The following is a 14,351-nucleotide window of genomic DNA, read 5'->3' as shown; positions in this document are numbered from 1 at the left end:
AAAATAAACAAAATTAAATTTAGTAGCCTAAAAATCGGCAATTTTGAATAAAAAAAATAAAAGTCAAATATCTCGAAAAGGGTTAAGTTTAGGGTAGGGTGTTTCATAGTAAAATAAGTCAGAAATGATGAGTACTCCACGCCCTTAACGGATCTAGCACGACTTTTCCTGTAACCCTGTATATTAAGCGATATCGTACGAGACATCGTGAATCGTGTTTCCGTTGCAGAGTTAATAAAGAGTCTACATAGGCAGCAATACGGTTCAATGTTACATCAACAAATATTTCAAATCTCGTCTCGCCCTTCTTCTTCAATCCCGAACATTTCCACCGAAGATGCACTAGGAAAGAATTGATATTTTGCCGTACAAGTTTTAAAAATTGTCTCGCCTCGCCGGTGGAAATACACCCTTACGCAAGTGACTGTAAGTTTAAATTGTTTAAAATAGTAAATTATGTTACGTCGTTTTCATGTTTTAAACCTTATCTGATCCAAATCGGTAATTTAAGTTAGTAGATAATAGAGCATAAAGTTTGATTTGCACACTTGAAAAAGTAAAAAAGTGGCGACATCGGTATACGCTCTTACATAGCGTCATGGCACATCTCCCCTTTTGTCTATATCTATGGCTGAATCATTCATTTCCACACATAATAATACTTAATAAACAAAACTACTTAGAAATAGTGAAAAAAATAGCTCAGCACTGGTTTTCAGTCTGCCCTCGACCATTGAGAACGGATTCGCTCTGGGCCTGGAGGGAAAAGTGTCGTTTTTATTTTGACTTTCAATTATTTTGTGAAATCTAGTTTAAAGTGTAATAGGATAGTGCTATTGTGCCTTAATCGAAGACTAAAACGCGAAATTATACTAATCTCGAACTAAAATACAATCCAAGCACGCCGCCTCAAATTCCCTATCCTCTTTGTGGCGGCCATATTTACAGAAACATAATTAAACGAAGACATGGCTCAAAGGACTTGTATCCAAGCCAAAATTATTAATAAAAAAAAAGACCTTTAAGAACACATTTCACTTTGTAAACATATTTCGGGCCTGTTTAGCAAACTTAGGGTCGTATTCTAGAACTCTATTCAATGCTCAAGTCAGGATTGCACTGGCAATACAAGCACTGGAAATACGACCCTAATGGCAAGGACTTGAGTATTGAGTAGAGTCCTGGAATACGACCCTCAGAGTCGTATTCTAGAACTCTACTCAATGCTCAAGTCAGGATTGCACTGGAAATACGACCCTAATGGCAAGGACTTGTGTATGATTTTCAATGCTCACTGCAATACTCAAGTCCTGACTTGAGCAGACTTGAGTATGATTTCAAGCACTGGAAATACGATCCTAATGGCAAGGACTTGAGTATCATTTTCAGTACTTTAAATCATACTCAAGTCCTGACTTGAGCATTGAGTAGAGTTCTGGAATACGACCCTTAGTCAACTCAAACACAAACGCCAAAAATGCATCTGTGGAAACATGTATGCACAGCGATCATTAAATGATACATTGAGGGGTAAACAAACACCCATACAGATTAACTGGCATTACGGCTAGTTGAGTTGCGAGGTTTAATTCGAATGTTATCGGAAGTACGTAATGCCACGTGGTTGATCTAAGACAATGCTTGCAAATAGCTTTGTTCTTAAATGTGGGTCGGGCGGGCGGACCGAGACGGCCGGGGGCAGAGGCGGCGAAACCTTACGCAATGCACTCATTCTACTCGCCAAAACTACCTTGACTTGTTGGGCTGCTACGCTTTATATAATATTGCATTGTTTTTTGGGGACTAGTTGAAAATGATGTGCTGTGTTGGACCACTAGGCCCACTAAATGTGAGGACTTGCACATGCAGGTTTCCGTCCTTGACACTTTATGTGACCCGCATTATGGGAATAACTAAGCAACATACATTTTTAAAACAAAAAAATTTGGAATGTATAAACTCTTTCGTATGATACCCACTATTTTTTTTAATTATAAAATGTAAGTGCGCATTTGACCTCAGACGTTGTGTTGGTAGGTCAATGACCTCTGAACATTTTGTTGAAAGCAAGTACTTATGTTTATTTGCTACCATAGATTTAGTATATAGGTAAATCTATGTTTGCTACACTTCTGTTTTGTTATGTTGACCGCCCATGTTAGACCCTATCTAGCACAACCTGGTTTTTGATAAAACTTATTTTATTTTTATTATTTTATTTTCTTATTTTATTTTATTTATTTTTGATAAAAAACATATTTCCAAAATAATTCCAAAAGAAAGATGAGAACAACAAAAGTTTTATAACTGTGGTGCTTTCATAGTACATCCTAATAAAAACAGATGTGACATACAGACTAATGGGCAAATACTGTCCACATTGTGGTTAACTGTACCCAGTATTACATAATGATATAGATAGGGAGAGATAAATGCGAGATACAAAATTAAATTTGGATATTGTTTTACTATTTGAATTCCACTTTTAATTCCATAATGACTACAAAGAGAAAAAAATAAAGGAAATGCAATGAAAATTTAAACAATAACAAGGGAAAGGGACCTGATTTCCATTGAGTTTTCCTGAATTCCAGAGATTGATAGAACTTGCCATTATTCGAAAAATCGTCCCCGCCATCTTGGATTTAGAAAAGAGATCCATATTCGTATTGAGCATCACCAAATACCTCTAAAAGGATAGCCATATTGATTTTTTTTAACTCGTGTCGGCCATCTTGGATTTACAAGTGCTATATTCGTAATGAGCTCTCCCGAATATCTCGAAAACAATACCCAACTTGCCATTATTCGATTATCTAGAAATCGTGCCGGCCATCTTGCATTTAAAAATGCGAAAAGTCGTGTCAGCCATCATGTATTCAGATATAAATGCCATTTCCATAAAGATTACCAAAAATACATTTTTGAAAATTCTTGGCAACCATCTTGGATTTAGAAATTAATGCCACATTCTCAATAAGCACTCCCAAACAACTCGTCGAATGTCTATCGACCGATCGTCAATGTCGATCGTATCTGTAGGCACCTTTAGAGATGCTACAGTACCAAAATCATTAAGTACACCATTACTGTTTACAGTACTGGCATGTTATGATGGCCGTTTTGACAAATTACAATAGTGAAGTCAAATCTCAATTCATTATTGAAAAAAATATAATCAAATCGAGGCACATCTACAAGTTTTTAGATTTATAACTAGTATTGCAAGGGTAGCTGATTAAAAAGTTTTAATAAAACAAAAATAAAAATGTTTATAGGAAATGAAACTATTTTTCCAGACTTAAATCGCGTATATTTGTCTTTTCAAACAAATAACTTTTGAACAATTTAAATCGTGTATATTTCTTTGTCTGAAAAAACAAATACACGCAATTTAAGTTCGGAAAAATAGTTTCATTTCCTATGTTCACTTAATATATTGTCAATTCGAAACAGCTTTGTTTTGAAGAAGTCGTGCTGGCCAGCGATCGTATAAGTGATGATGGTATTAGATTTAATTTTTTTTAGATTTCCAATTTCAAAAACCAAATGCTGAGTTGTGTCGTAAAATTATACATTCCATAAATTTTACTGCACATCACTATTGACAATAATGTACAGCAATTAGCTCCTTCAACATAGTTATGAATTAATACGAAACTTGATGAGCGGACAAATGTCAAAACAGCCATCATAGCGTGCTGGTGTTATCTCGAGTCTTTATAACTTTGTCTCACTTTTTATCAATACCATTATACAGCGTGTCCCAAAATTCAACGATAAGCGGGCGCTGGAGGGTGGACCTGCGCATAACTACTTGAGGAAAAATAAGAAAAAAATCTCATTTTTTTTTCAATTACGATAAAAAAATTGTTATTCTCCGAAAATTTACTCCCTTAATGATATTTTGAATCACCACGACCACATTTTTTCAGATATTTCTGATGTTTTAATTTTAACGGCCACCTAAGTAGTACTGCTTGCCTGCAGTTTTACACAAAAATCCATCAAAATATTTTTTTTCCTTAAAATTTTGAAATATTTTTACCTTCAGTCGACTTTCACTCATCGTTTTGTAAAAAAAAAAGTATGGACACAACTGCGGCAAGTTTTTTTAAAAATTGACGCAACTAACCAAGATTCCAAAATGGTATAATACTTTAATAAAACTAGGCGCCAAAAATATTGGTACCATTTCTAAGAAAGATTAAAATTCTTGATTATTGTTCTTGTTCATAATAATCGCTTTTACTATGTGCCGAAAAAAGGTTATGTGTTGCAATTTCTTGGAATTTCAATGGCACGTGTGCGTAGTCGATACAATTTAGAAATTCCTCCAATTCACAGTCCAAAGTGATGCCAGGTCAATTTAGTTTGCAGATCACTTAAATCCAGTCCAATAAGCCAAGCCAAAAGTCGTTAGTACGGCCATAAGATAGGACCAAGTCGCCCGATCCAACGCCCAGGATATTCTTGGATTAAGTATTCTCGCACAGGACGGGCGTAGTATGTGGAAAATATGAAATAGTGATCAACGGCCTGCAAAAACTATAACATATGGAGGGAATATTTGTGCAGTAAAATTTGTTCGAAATTCAAATAAATAAGAAGGCCGCCATACAAATTTCAAAGTCTCCTGTCACGGAAACTATTAGAGATATATAGGAGGTGCTCGAAGGAATGTCAGAGACTAATAGTGGTCAACTGCCTGGGTTAAAAAAATCAAGATGGCGGCCGAAGAAAAACTTGCTTCGATCCGGCTGAAAATTGGTATGCGTATATCTTCGGGGATTTTTCGCCATTTTCAAATATGGCCGCCATAGAAGCGTTCGTTGGCGGCAGAAAAAAAATGCTTTGATCCCTTTGAAAATTGGCATGTGTGGGTTTCTAAGAGTGCTTGATAATAATTTGTGATCAAAAATGGTTTTACGCCATTTTTTAATATGGCCGCCATTCAACAACTAATAAAAATTAGCTCTAATTCAACTGAAAATCTATATGTGGGGATCTCTATAAGTGTTTGATAATAATTTGCGGTCGAAATTTATTTTTTGTCTTTTTTCAATATGGCCGCCATACAAACTTTTTTGGCGGTAGATAAAAATTTCTTCTAATTCGACTGAAAATGGCATGGCTTCAATCACAATTTGGGGTAAAAATTTTGTTTCTGCCGTTTTTCGATATAGCCGTATCTTTTTATGTTAATAGCTATTGAAAAACTTGCTTTGCTCGGAGTGAAAATTGGCAAAAAAAGATTTCTAAGATTGTTTGATAATAATTAGTGGTCAAAATGTATTTTTGCAATTTTTAACTATGGCCACCATTAAACTGCTATTTAAATTTTTTTAAAACAAAGCCTTAAGACCTGAGGTAGGAGGCCGAGGTCCGCGGAGGGCGAAGCCCGAAGCGTCCGCACGCCATCAAATGGAGATAACATACGGAAACGTAATAGATTACGAGTACAAGATCTCACAATTGTAAAAATGTAAAGCATGCTTCCCGATGTAGCGGAAATGAGATACTTATTATAACGTTGTTGTATGTCAACCGTCTCTACGTTAGATTTCATTTTCTTGAAAGTTATGCCAAAGAGAAGTATTTAGGGGGAAAAAATGCCAAACTACTGCCGAATATCCTGTACTATGTAAGTACTATGAATACCAAATCAACGATAACCCAGAATACTGAAACCAAAACCAACTTAGAAATGTTCGTTTCTTAAATTGGCATAAATCGGGAATCGACCTCCTCATCAAGCGCTCATAGTACTAACAGCTGTGCCACCAAAGAGCATGAGCATACTCGGCTCTCATGGCTTGTAGAAGATATAATACCAGCATAAAAATTTGAAAATATATTTGATCCAAGACTTTGTTGATGTACAAAACACATTTTACGCAAATAAGTGAAAATCATATAACTACTTACCTTAAGACTAGTCGCCTTATTAACATGAAATATATGCACTGCCTTCGTGGACGTCGCTGTCTGCACTTCAGAAAAGAACCTGTCAAAACTCCAGATCCTATGAGGGTCTACTTCCAGCAAACCAGCTAACAGTGGCGTAACTAGTTTCCTGAGCCCTGCACTCAATTGGCAGTGAGATGGGAGTTCCCTTGCCCACTCTATTGGTCCATTTTCTGTTGTTTGTGTGCCCTAAACATTATGATAAATATTTTTAAATTAAATACAGATTAATTTAAATACAATAGTTTTACATTTCACACACACTATCTTGTTATAAAATGATATGAATGAATGCTTACTGAAATAACCCCAGAAGCTTTCTTAGTAGTAATGTAAAACATTGTTTCCTTATTTCTTCTCCCACCATAAGGTCTGAATGGCAACTGTCCTGTGGCTACATGGTACAGAGTGACCCCAATCGACCACAGATCCACAGTGGCTCCAAAACTTTTACCCACTGGCTTCCTTAATACTGCACGCTCATACATATCTGGGTGCAAATATTCCTCAGTACCATACAAGGATACAAACTGCTCTTCTTCTTGCAATTCCCGTGCTGCCCCAAAATCAGTCAGTTTGTATGTAGTTGTTCCATCCTCATTGATGTACTTCATTATATTCCCTGGCTTCAAATCTCTGTGTACTAAATTATTATCACGCAAATGCTTCATGCCAGCTGTTAAATGCTCGAGAACCAAGAGAAACTCGTGCTCTTGAAGGCCATAAGTATTTTCAGGGTCATCCAAAATATTAAATAGACTACCACCAGTGCAAAGTTCCATAACAATGACTTTACCACGACCTTCTTGCTCTTCCTCAATAGCAAGTAGCTTGACTATGTTCTCATGCTTCACTTTCTTCAGAACCTCGAATTCTCTCATCTGAACATCATGAGGCCTCATGTGACTAAGTTGGTTGAAAGTTTTCACTGCTACTGGTTCCCCATTGTTTTTATTGACTCCCTGGAAGACGGCACCAGTCGCGCCTTTTCCAAGGACGCTGGTGGTACACCATACATAGTTTTCTGAACCTCGCAAGAAAGACATTTTCGAAAGTTTTAGTGCAACACTTAACGCTCAATGAACTCTTGTTTTTAGGACTTATCTTATAAGTAACACCACTAAAATCCTCTGGAAATGTAGGAATAAACTCTGTAAAATAGTATACCATCACAATTTTTATGACTTTTCCCTTTAATTTCAGAGTTTTTAATTAAAATTACACATTCACGTTCAACAAATTTAACGTCATTAACAGAAAAGAAACTTTATGTCGTCACAATCAAGTGCCGTCCAATGTTGACTGTTGGTAATTTTTTTTCTTATTTCCCTTGGCCCTTCGCGGTAAGCGTTTTAGCCACTTTCAAAGTGTTTTCTCTAACTTGTTTTTAAAAGGGGGAACTTAAAATATCATGGAAAGTAATTTGGAAACGGGATTCGAAAGAGAAAAAGTGAAAAAGAAATCAGGCGAGGAGTTTATGAGATGTAAATAAACATGGTTTAAATAAAGAATGAATGTTATATATTTTTTTTAATTTATTAAGCATTGGCTTCAAGGCAATCAGCTTAAAAAGATTAAATGTTATATTATTTAGATGTGGTATTTAGGAGTATTTATGCCATAATTTATGCGGTCTGTGATATTAGAGATGAGATTAACTGCTATATTCGCATAGCGCGCTAAATGCTACATTTTTATAGCGCGCTATTTAATGTCCTAAAATTATAATTTTTAGCAGCGCTAAGTCGTGTGATAAGATAACGTAACGAATCGAAAGAAACTTGAAATAGTTGAGACGTGCTAACTTTTTAGACTATGGAAACCTTAGAGGATAGAAAAAGGAAACCATCCTTTATTTTTTCCAGGATGGAATAATAAGGCAAACTTGTTAAGTATAGCATCTATGGTCTATCTATAGAATAGTCTATATTTTTTTATTACGACCGACTTCATTTGTTTTGTAACTATTACATATGGTGGTTACAGGTTATAGAAGATAAATCAATGAGCTTACCTTCATACTTTAACTATTTACAATTTGCACAAAACTTAACATTTGTTATTTACAGTAAATTACACTCATAATAATTTTTTCTCCTAGTTTTATGTACAAATATTACAACAACTTATTTATTAAACAAACGCTAAACATACTAAATAAATCCAAGTAATTATATCTTAATTTAAATCGCTTCACCAAACAAAATTTTCCACCAAATAAAATTTCACCATTAGCTCAAAATCGTGTTAAAACGTAACCAAAATTATAATTTATAACATAACTACAACTATAATACTCGCTAAGTAGTAAATATAGCATTAGTGTTAAGCGTTCTCAAGCGTGAAATTTAACATCAATAAATCAATCAGCTATTTCGCGTTTCACTCCAAATGTTAAATGCTACAAATAATATGTGAAAGTATTTCACGTTATAATTGTTTCAACCAAGGACAATTCATTTTATTTCCAACATAATAAACGCTATTCTATACCGAAGTAAACGGAAACAAAGTAAAACGCGATTATACAGAAAAAAATCCTTCAATATTATTACCACTTATCGATAACACAAGAATTCCGCTGTGCATCACTAGTGCCAGCGAAAGGTCCTCTTTCTTGAAGAGATACTATTTTTTTTCTTTTTCTCTTATAGTTTGGCACTATGGCGTCCAGCCTCTGGCCATATGCAATTTCCACTGAGTTGCAAATTTTTGATAATTCTTCCAAATAAATATTTTCTTGCTTCTCGAGATTTCAGGATAATTATTATTGTCGTAGCAGTTGTTGTTGTGGAACTTTGGTTGGGTTTATGGATATTACTATGAAATTAAAAACGAGGAAAGGAAATCGCGGAATAAAAATAAAAGCTAATACTACTTTCTATTCGTTCAGATGTTAGTCATTTGTCGCAGTCCAGCTGTTGACCGCAAGATGGCAGCACGTTGTATTAAATTTCAATAAAATCAAAACGTCGTAATTTGCAAAAAAAGTCTTAAGACTTTCAACGATATAACAACTGGGTAAAGTTTAAATTATATTAACAGTTCCAGGACTCGTTACGTCTTTTTAAATTAGGAACTACGACCAATCATCATCAAGATTTCATAGTCTTTATCTATTGTTTGTTTGCGTTTTGGCGCATATAGTCGAAGCTTATGGCACTTCCATTGTATTTTTCTTCCGTGATGGCAGTCGACACATTGAAATATTGTAAAATTATAGCTAGATTGCATTTAGTTTAATTTTCTTAACGTACTTCAATCCAAAGTGAAAGTATTTTAGCGCCTTTATTTCTTTCAAATTATAATTACTATAATTATTTTTTTTTTAATTTAACGTTATAATTTGTGCTATATATTATATTGACCATCTCAATTTTCCAAAAAATTTCAATAAATATTCCCGAAAAATTTAATTTCGAAGTCATATTATATTCTACGTTAAAAATAACCTTTGAAGTTTTATTCAGCGTGAAATAAAAATAAACATAATATATTATCTAAAAGTCACAGAAAAATCCAACAATCATACCACCACTTTTTGTTGCCTATGTCGTTTTCGTTCAGTAATTTCAATTTTTGACAGATTACAACCACAGACTACGTAAACTATGATTACAACGTTATATGGAAAAATAAAGGAAAAATATTTATTTTCATAGAAACATGACTTTTTAAAAGTGGAAGTTTTTATCCGACCAAACACTAGCCGTGGCTGCGATTAAAAATATCGAAATTGATACTCGAAAAAATCTGTTATTGATGAATCGAGTTTCAAAATATGTATCGATTATTTCATGAAAAATATCGATATTTTCATATATATATATTTTATACATATCCCTAGCGTGACGCACTCATAAATCTTTCCAATTTGTGCACCAAAGAGTATTGTTTTGTGCCCTCGTTTACTTAATTATTATTGTTTGCTTTTCACTTTCCCGGATTTGAACTCCAAATTTTGGAGTGATTGCATGACATTCTCAAAATTGTGTCTCCCCTTACTGTGCCGGGTTTAATATTGGAACGAGTATGTAAGTAATGTTTCTTTTCAAATTGCTAATAAAATGATCCAATAAAATTAGTAATGAAACATTTGCCCTACCCGTTTACAATAAAATATATTAACCATCTCATAAAACCAAAAGCTAGAGTAAATAAGACAATCACACATATTTGACCAACAGACGTGTTTTATTTTTATTTATTTGATTGTAGACGAGCAGCTTTTGCTGGTATGTCTACATCACACAGTGTTGAAATGTATATCGTTGTTTTAGTACACTTTTTTAGCACTAATTCACTCTTTCGTAGCCAGTTGTCGAGCTTGTTTTTGAAGGCATTAACAGAGACAGCAGAAACAACACCCTCCAATAGCATGTACGTTTTAGTACATTTTTGTTTTCTATTTTTTTAGGTCTTCCAAGTATGAAGTGAGGAGACGTCGAGACCGCACCTGCAGTCGTTCACTCGAGCGTCACAGAGACAGTTACAAAAGAAACGAGTCCAAGTCACCTGTAAGACATAAACACAGGTCATCAAGTAGAGAGAAGGAGAAAAAAGAGGCATTGAAATACAAAAAGACTAAAAAGAAGAAAAAGAAATACAGAAATTCATCTAGCAGCACAAGCAGTGATAGTGATGAGGAGGAACTAAAGCTGCTGCAGAGGCTGGAGGCAGAGCGTCTCCGCCTTAAGGAGGAAAAGAGAAAACAGAAAGAGATGATGAAAGCCAATGAGACCCCTGAAGAGAAGAGGTAAAATGTGAAAACAAGAATTGTTACAAAATGTCAGAATGATAATAGATAGTGTTCTGCTCTAGATTGTCCTTCAAGGCATGTGCTGAGTATAATATAGATATATAAAACATATCTATATTAATTTTATATGTAATTTTATAATGTTCAGTGGCTAACATTGTTTTTATAGTCTGCATATTGGTAAACAGTTGTATTAAGTTAACCACATGATGTTAGGTGTTTAGTGCCTCTTATTAGGCAATTGTTATACTAAGGATGTTTGCTTAGCATCATGTTGCATAGCAGTTGCAGTATGGTTCGTTTTAATCCAGTCTAGATGAATTACTCAATAAATTGAATAAATAACACTTTCACCATATATTTTGAAAGTTTCAACTTAATATCACTTTTTCCAACAATATTTATTATGTATATTTATTAGAAGTCACCATATCAATCAATGTGCAGAATTCTCTACAACCTGTACAGGTTATAATTTCTAAGTCCCATGTATGCATATACACATATTTAACTGCCTCCGTGGCTGAACGGTTACCATGCCTGCCACAACTGCCACGTAGAGGTCCTAGGTTCGATTCCTGGGCCGGGAGAAATAGTTGTATGGCCTACAATTATTTCTCTTGTGAGTTTGGGTGTAATTTGTGGTTGTCTATGTGTGTGTCCATGGCACCCGCAACACAGGACACGCGACATTATTTATTTATTATACATATATTCTAGTAGTGCATATTAAAATATCATCACTCAGTATCTAATCATCAAATCACATACCTTATGTATGTTAATTGACAAAAAGAACTGTTATTCCAATTGATTCATCTAAACATATTGAGTCACACAAATATTTAATTAATTTGGAATTGGCAGTACAATTGGCCGTCCATCTCTAAACTGTCTGTGGTTGATTGAGACCTGTGTGTTTACCTTTAATCTAGAATGGATTTAAACAAACTATAGTAGAAGTACAGCTCCTTGCGAAAGAGTTTATCTAAGGAAGTGCACTTAAAAACCGCAATGCGGTAATAGGTATGGTGTTATTACTACATTGCGGTTTTGAAGTGTAAGGGTGCTCTTGTGCATTTACAGCATGTGACTTGTCAACTTTATGTCTTGGGGTAAAGGTTGCAGTGTCGGTGCTCCTCAGATCTTTGCGATAAAGCTCCAAGTGGCACTGCAACCACAACATGCCTTCCCATAAGTGCACAACTTGCTTATCCTATTTCTTAAAATCGTAAAGAAAAAGTTGTGGTTGTTGTTACAAAATCTTAAATTTCTTGCATGTTTGGTCTGATTAATATATAACTAAATAAACTGGTATAAATAAATTCTGCCACCGTTAGTTGAAAGGGTGCATATGACTTTTTAAAATTTGTTACATATGCTGCCGTGATCAGTAAAAAAGGCCGACCTGTCGATATTATTAGGTGCGAAAAGTACATATTTTTTAATTTCATTGCCTACTTTAAACATTATTTTCTCAGGTCTTAGTTTTTGTCACAAGCGCTCTTTTAGCTACCGGTGGCAGAATTCTACTTTGCAGTACAAGATTCGTGCTTTTATTCAGTTTTGCACATTATTGTGACATATCAAAAATATAAATCATATAGTGCAATTGTGCCAGGGAGAATTTTCTAAAATTGTGATGGATGTAATTTTAGCTGTAGCATCACAGTAATCACATTGTTGATCCAAGTTTAAGATAAGACATAGTTTTGTAAATGCAGCAGGTTACTTGGTAACTTGTTTTTGGTGATAAGAAACCAGATTAAAATTTTTTGCTGTAACCTTCCTTGATGGTATGGTCTAAATATTAATGGATTTCCATATTCTTCTTAAACCATGGTGGTGCACAGGATATAATACTCGGTACTGTATCTTTGCAATATCTCAGGTTATAAGTTGGTGGACTTGATAAATGATGGCAATGGTTTGCTAATTTTGATTTTTTTCGAACTTTTGTTCATGTTTTAATATATATTTGACAGTTTCTTGCCATTTAGGTAAAAATGTGGTGATATGACATCATTGCAGCAGTATGGTAAAAAAAACAAATCACCACTGCTCAATTATCACTTTTGTTGTATGGAGCTTGAAGTAGAAATTTTTTATTAGGGCTCGTCGTCTGCGTGAAAAGCAGGAGAAGGAGCGTCGTCGTCGGGAGCGTATGGGTTGGGACAACGAATATCAGTGTTACACCAACCAGGACAATCCCTTTGGTGACTCGGCACTCACTAATACATTCGTTTGGACAAAGAAGCTAGCCAAGGAGGGTGTCAAGAATGTGTCCCACGATGAGTTGGAGGCTCTCAACAGACAGAAACAAATGGAGAACAAAATTGAACTGGAGAAGGTAATTAATTAAAATGTACTGTTTAAAATTTTTTAGAGAAATATTTTCCATGTACTCATTCGGTTGTTAGTTAGTAATCACGATTTAAGGATGTAAGGGTAAGTAGTTAGATTTGTAAATAATTGGCAAGGAAAATGTAGGAAATTGCTTTTGGGCTATGTGATACTGATGAGCGTTGAATGAGGTGCGGCGAATGTGCAGGTGAAGCAGCGCCGGCTGGAGCGCGAGGCGGAGCGCGCGGCCCGAGAGGCCGAGGCGGCGGCGGCGGCGCGCGCCAAGGAGGCGCTGCAGTACCACAATTGGGCGCGCCAGGAGGACGCCTTCCACCTCCACCAGGCCCGGCTGCGCTCGCAGATTCGCATCCGCGACGGACGAGGTCTTCCCTCTCATTTTTCTCACACCTGTTTCTTCAGCGTCACCTCGGTTCACTAGTGAACGCGCAGTTCGTTGCCTGTACAGCGAAGCCGATCGACCTGCTGGCGTGGTACGTCAGCTCGGAGGAGTGCGTGGACGCGCTGGAGATGCACGAGCCGTACACCTACCTCAACGGCCTGCAGACGCAGGACCTCGAGGACCTCCTCGAGGACATTAAAGTGCGGCGCGAATTGTTTCGAAACATCAAAATATGTTCAGTTCGACAGTATCGTCCGGTTCACCGGGATCTCGTTCCGCTGCAGGTGTACAAAGAACTGGAGAACAACGCGAACGTCTCGTACTGGGAGGACGTGGCGACCATCGTGCGCGACGAGCTGGGCAAGCTGCGGCGGCTCAAGGCGCCGGCGCCCGCCAGGGACGGCGTGCACCGGGCGGTGGCCGACGACGTGACGCAGGTGCCCCGCGCCCCTCGCCCCGCGCCCCGCGCTCGGGGCGCGACTGACTCCGCCGCTTTCCGCAGATCTTCAAGGGCAAGACGGGCGCGCAGCTGGAGGCGCTGCAGGCGCAGATCGAGCACAAGATCAGCGGGCGCCGCGACGGCGTCGACGTCGGCTACTGGGAGAGCCTGCTCAGCCAGCTCAAGGGTACCGGCCTTCCGTCGCGCCCGCGCCCCGCGCCCCCGCGGCCCCGCTGACTCGCGCTTTGCTCCGCAGCGCACATGGCGCGCGCGCGGCTGCGCGACCGGCACCAGCTCAACCTGCGCCGCAAGCTGCAGCTGCTCAAGCAGGAGCAGGGCGTGCAGCCCGCGCCGGGCAGGTGCGCCGCCGCGCCGGGGGCCGAGGCTCGCCGCCGCCGGAGACCCGAGCGCCCGCTTTCCGCGACCAGGTCGCGCAGCCCGCA

The 14,351-nt window shown here is 37.3% G+C and overlaps 2 protein-coding genes across 2 annotated transcripts in view; one reads left to right on the top strand and one right to left on the bottom strand.

Moving 5' to 3' along the window:
- Nucleotides 1-312: 312 nt before the first annotated feature.
- On the bottom strand, nt 313-7,429 carry LOC113230788 (serine/threonine-protein kinase TBK1). The gene is made up of 3 exons (XM_026464877.1): nt 6,267-7,429; nt 5,929-6,156; nt 313-342 (listed from the first exon to the last, which is right to left on the bottom strand). The coding sequence occupies exons 1-3, from the start codon at nt 7,011-7,013 to the stop codon at nt 313-315; spliced, it is 1,005 nt and encodes a 334-aa protein (XP_026320662.1). The 5' UTR covers nt 7,014-7,429.
- A 2,386-nt stretch (nt 7,430-9,815) lies between these two features.
- LOC113230787 (cactin) overlaps nt 9,816-14,351 on the top strand; it is a 13,337-nt gene continuing 8,801 nt past the window's right edge. The window contains exons 1-8 of the mRNA XM_026464876.1: nt 9,816-10,001; nt 10,385-10,723; nt 12,839-13,076; nt 13,278-13,452; nt 13,536-13,669; nt 13,754-13,906; nt 13,972-14,095; nt 14,165-14,336. Of these exons, the coding sequence (XP_026320661.1) occupies nt 10,000-10,001; nt 10,385-10,723; nt 12,839-13,076; nt 13,278-13,452; nt 13,536-13,669; nt 13,754-13,906; nt 13,972-14,095; nt 14,165-14,336 (1,337 nt within the window). The 5' untranslated portion in view covers nt 9,816-9,999. The remainder of the gene's footprint in view (nt 10,002-10,384; nt 10,724-12,838; nt 13,077-13,277; nt 13,453-13,535; nt 13,670-13,753; nt 13,907-13,971; nt 14,096-14,164; nt 14,337-14,351) is intronic.

The sequence above is a fragment of the Hyposmocoma kahamanoa genome, unplaced genomic scaffold, assembly GCF_003589595.1.
Source record: "Hyposmocoma kahamanoa isolate Upper Pololo Valley unplaced genomic scaffold, ASM358959v1 64, whole genome shotgun sequence".
Taxonomy (NCBI): Eukaryota; Metazoa; Arthropoda; class Insecta; order Lepidoptera; family Cosmopterigidae; genus Hyposmocoma; species Hyposmocoma kahamanoa.
This window is presented reverse-complemented; position numbering and strand designations above follow the sequence as displayed.

What these genes read in the sequence shown, in the direction of transcription:
- LOC113230788 (XM_026464877.1), bottom strand. Translation starts at nt 7,013, where the DNA reads ATGTCTTTCTTGCGAGGTTCAGAAAACTATGTATGGTGTACCACCAGC. An exon ending in AAGCTTCTGGGGTTATTTCA is followed by an intron (nt 6,157 to 6,266) that starts GTAAGCATTCAT and finishes CATAATGTTTAG; the next exon opens with GGCACACAAACAACAGAAAA. An exon ending in ATAAGGCGACTAGTCTTAAG is followed by an intron (nt 343 to 5,928) that starts GTAAGTAGTTAT and finishes ATTCTTTCCTAG; the next exon opens with TGCATCTTCGGTGGAAATGT.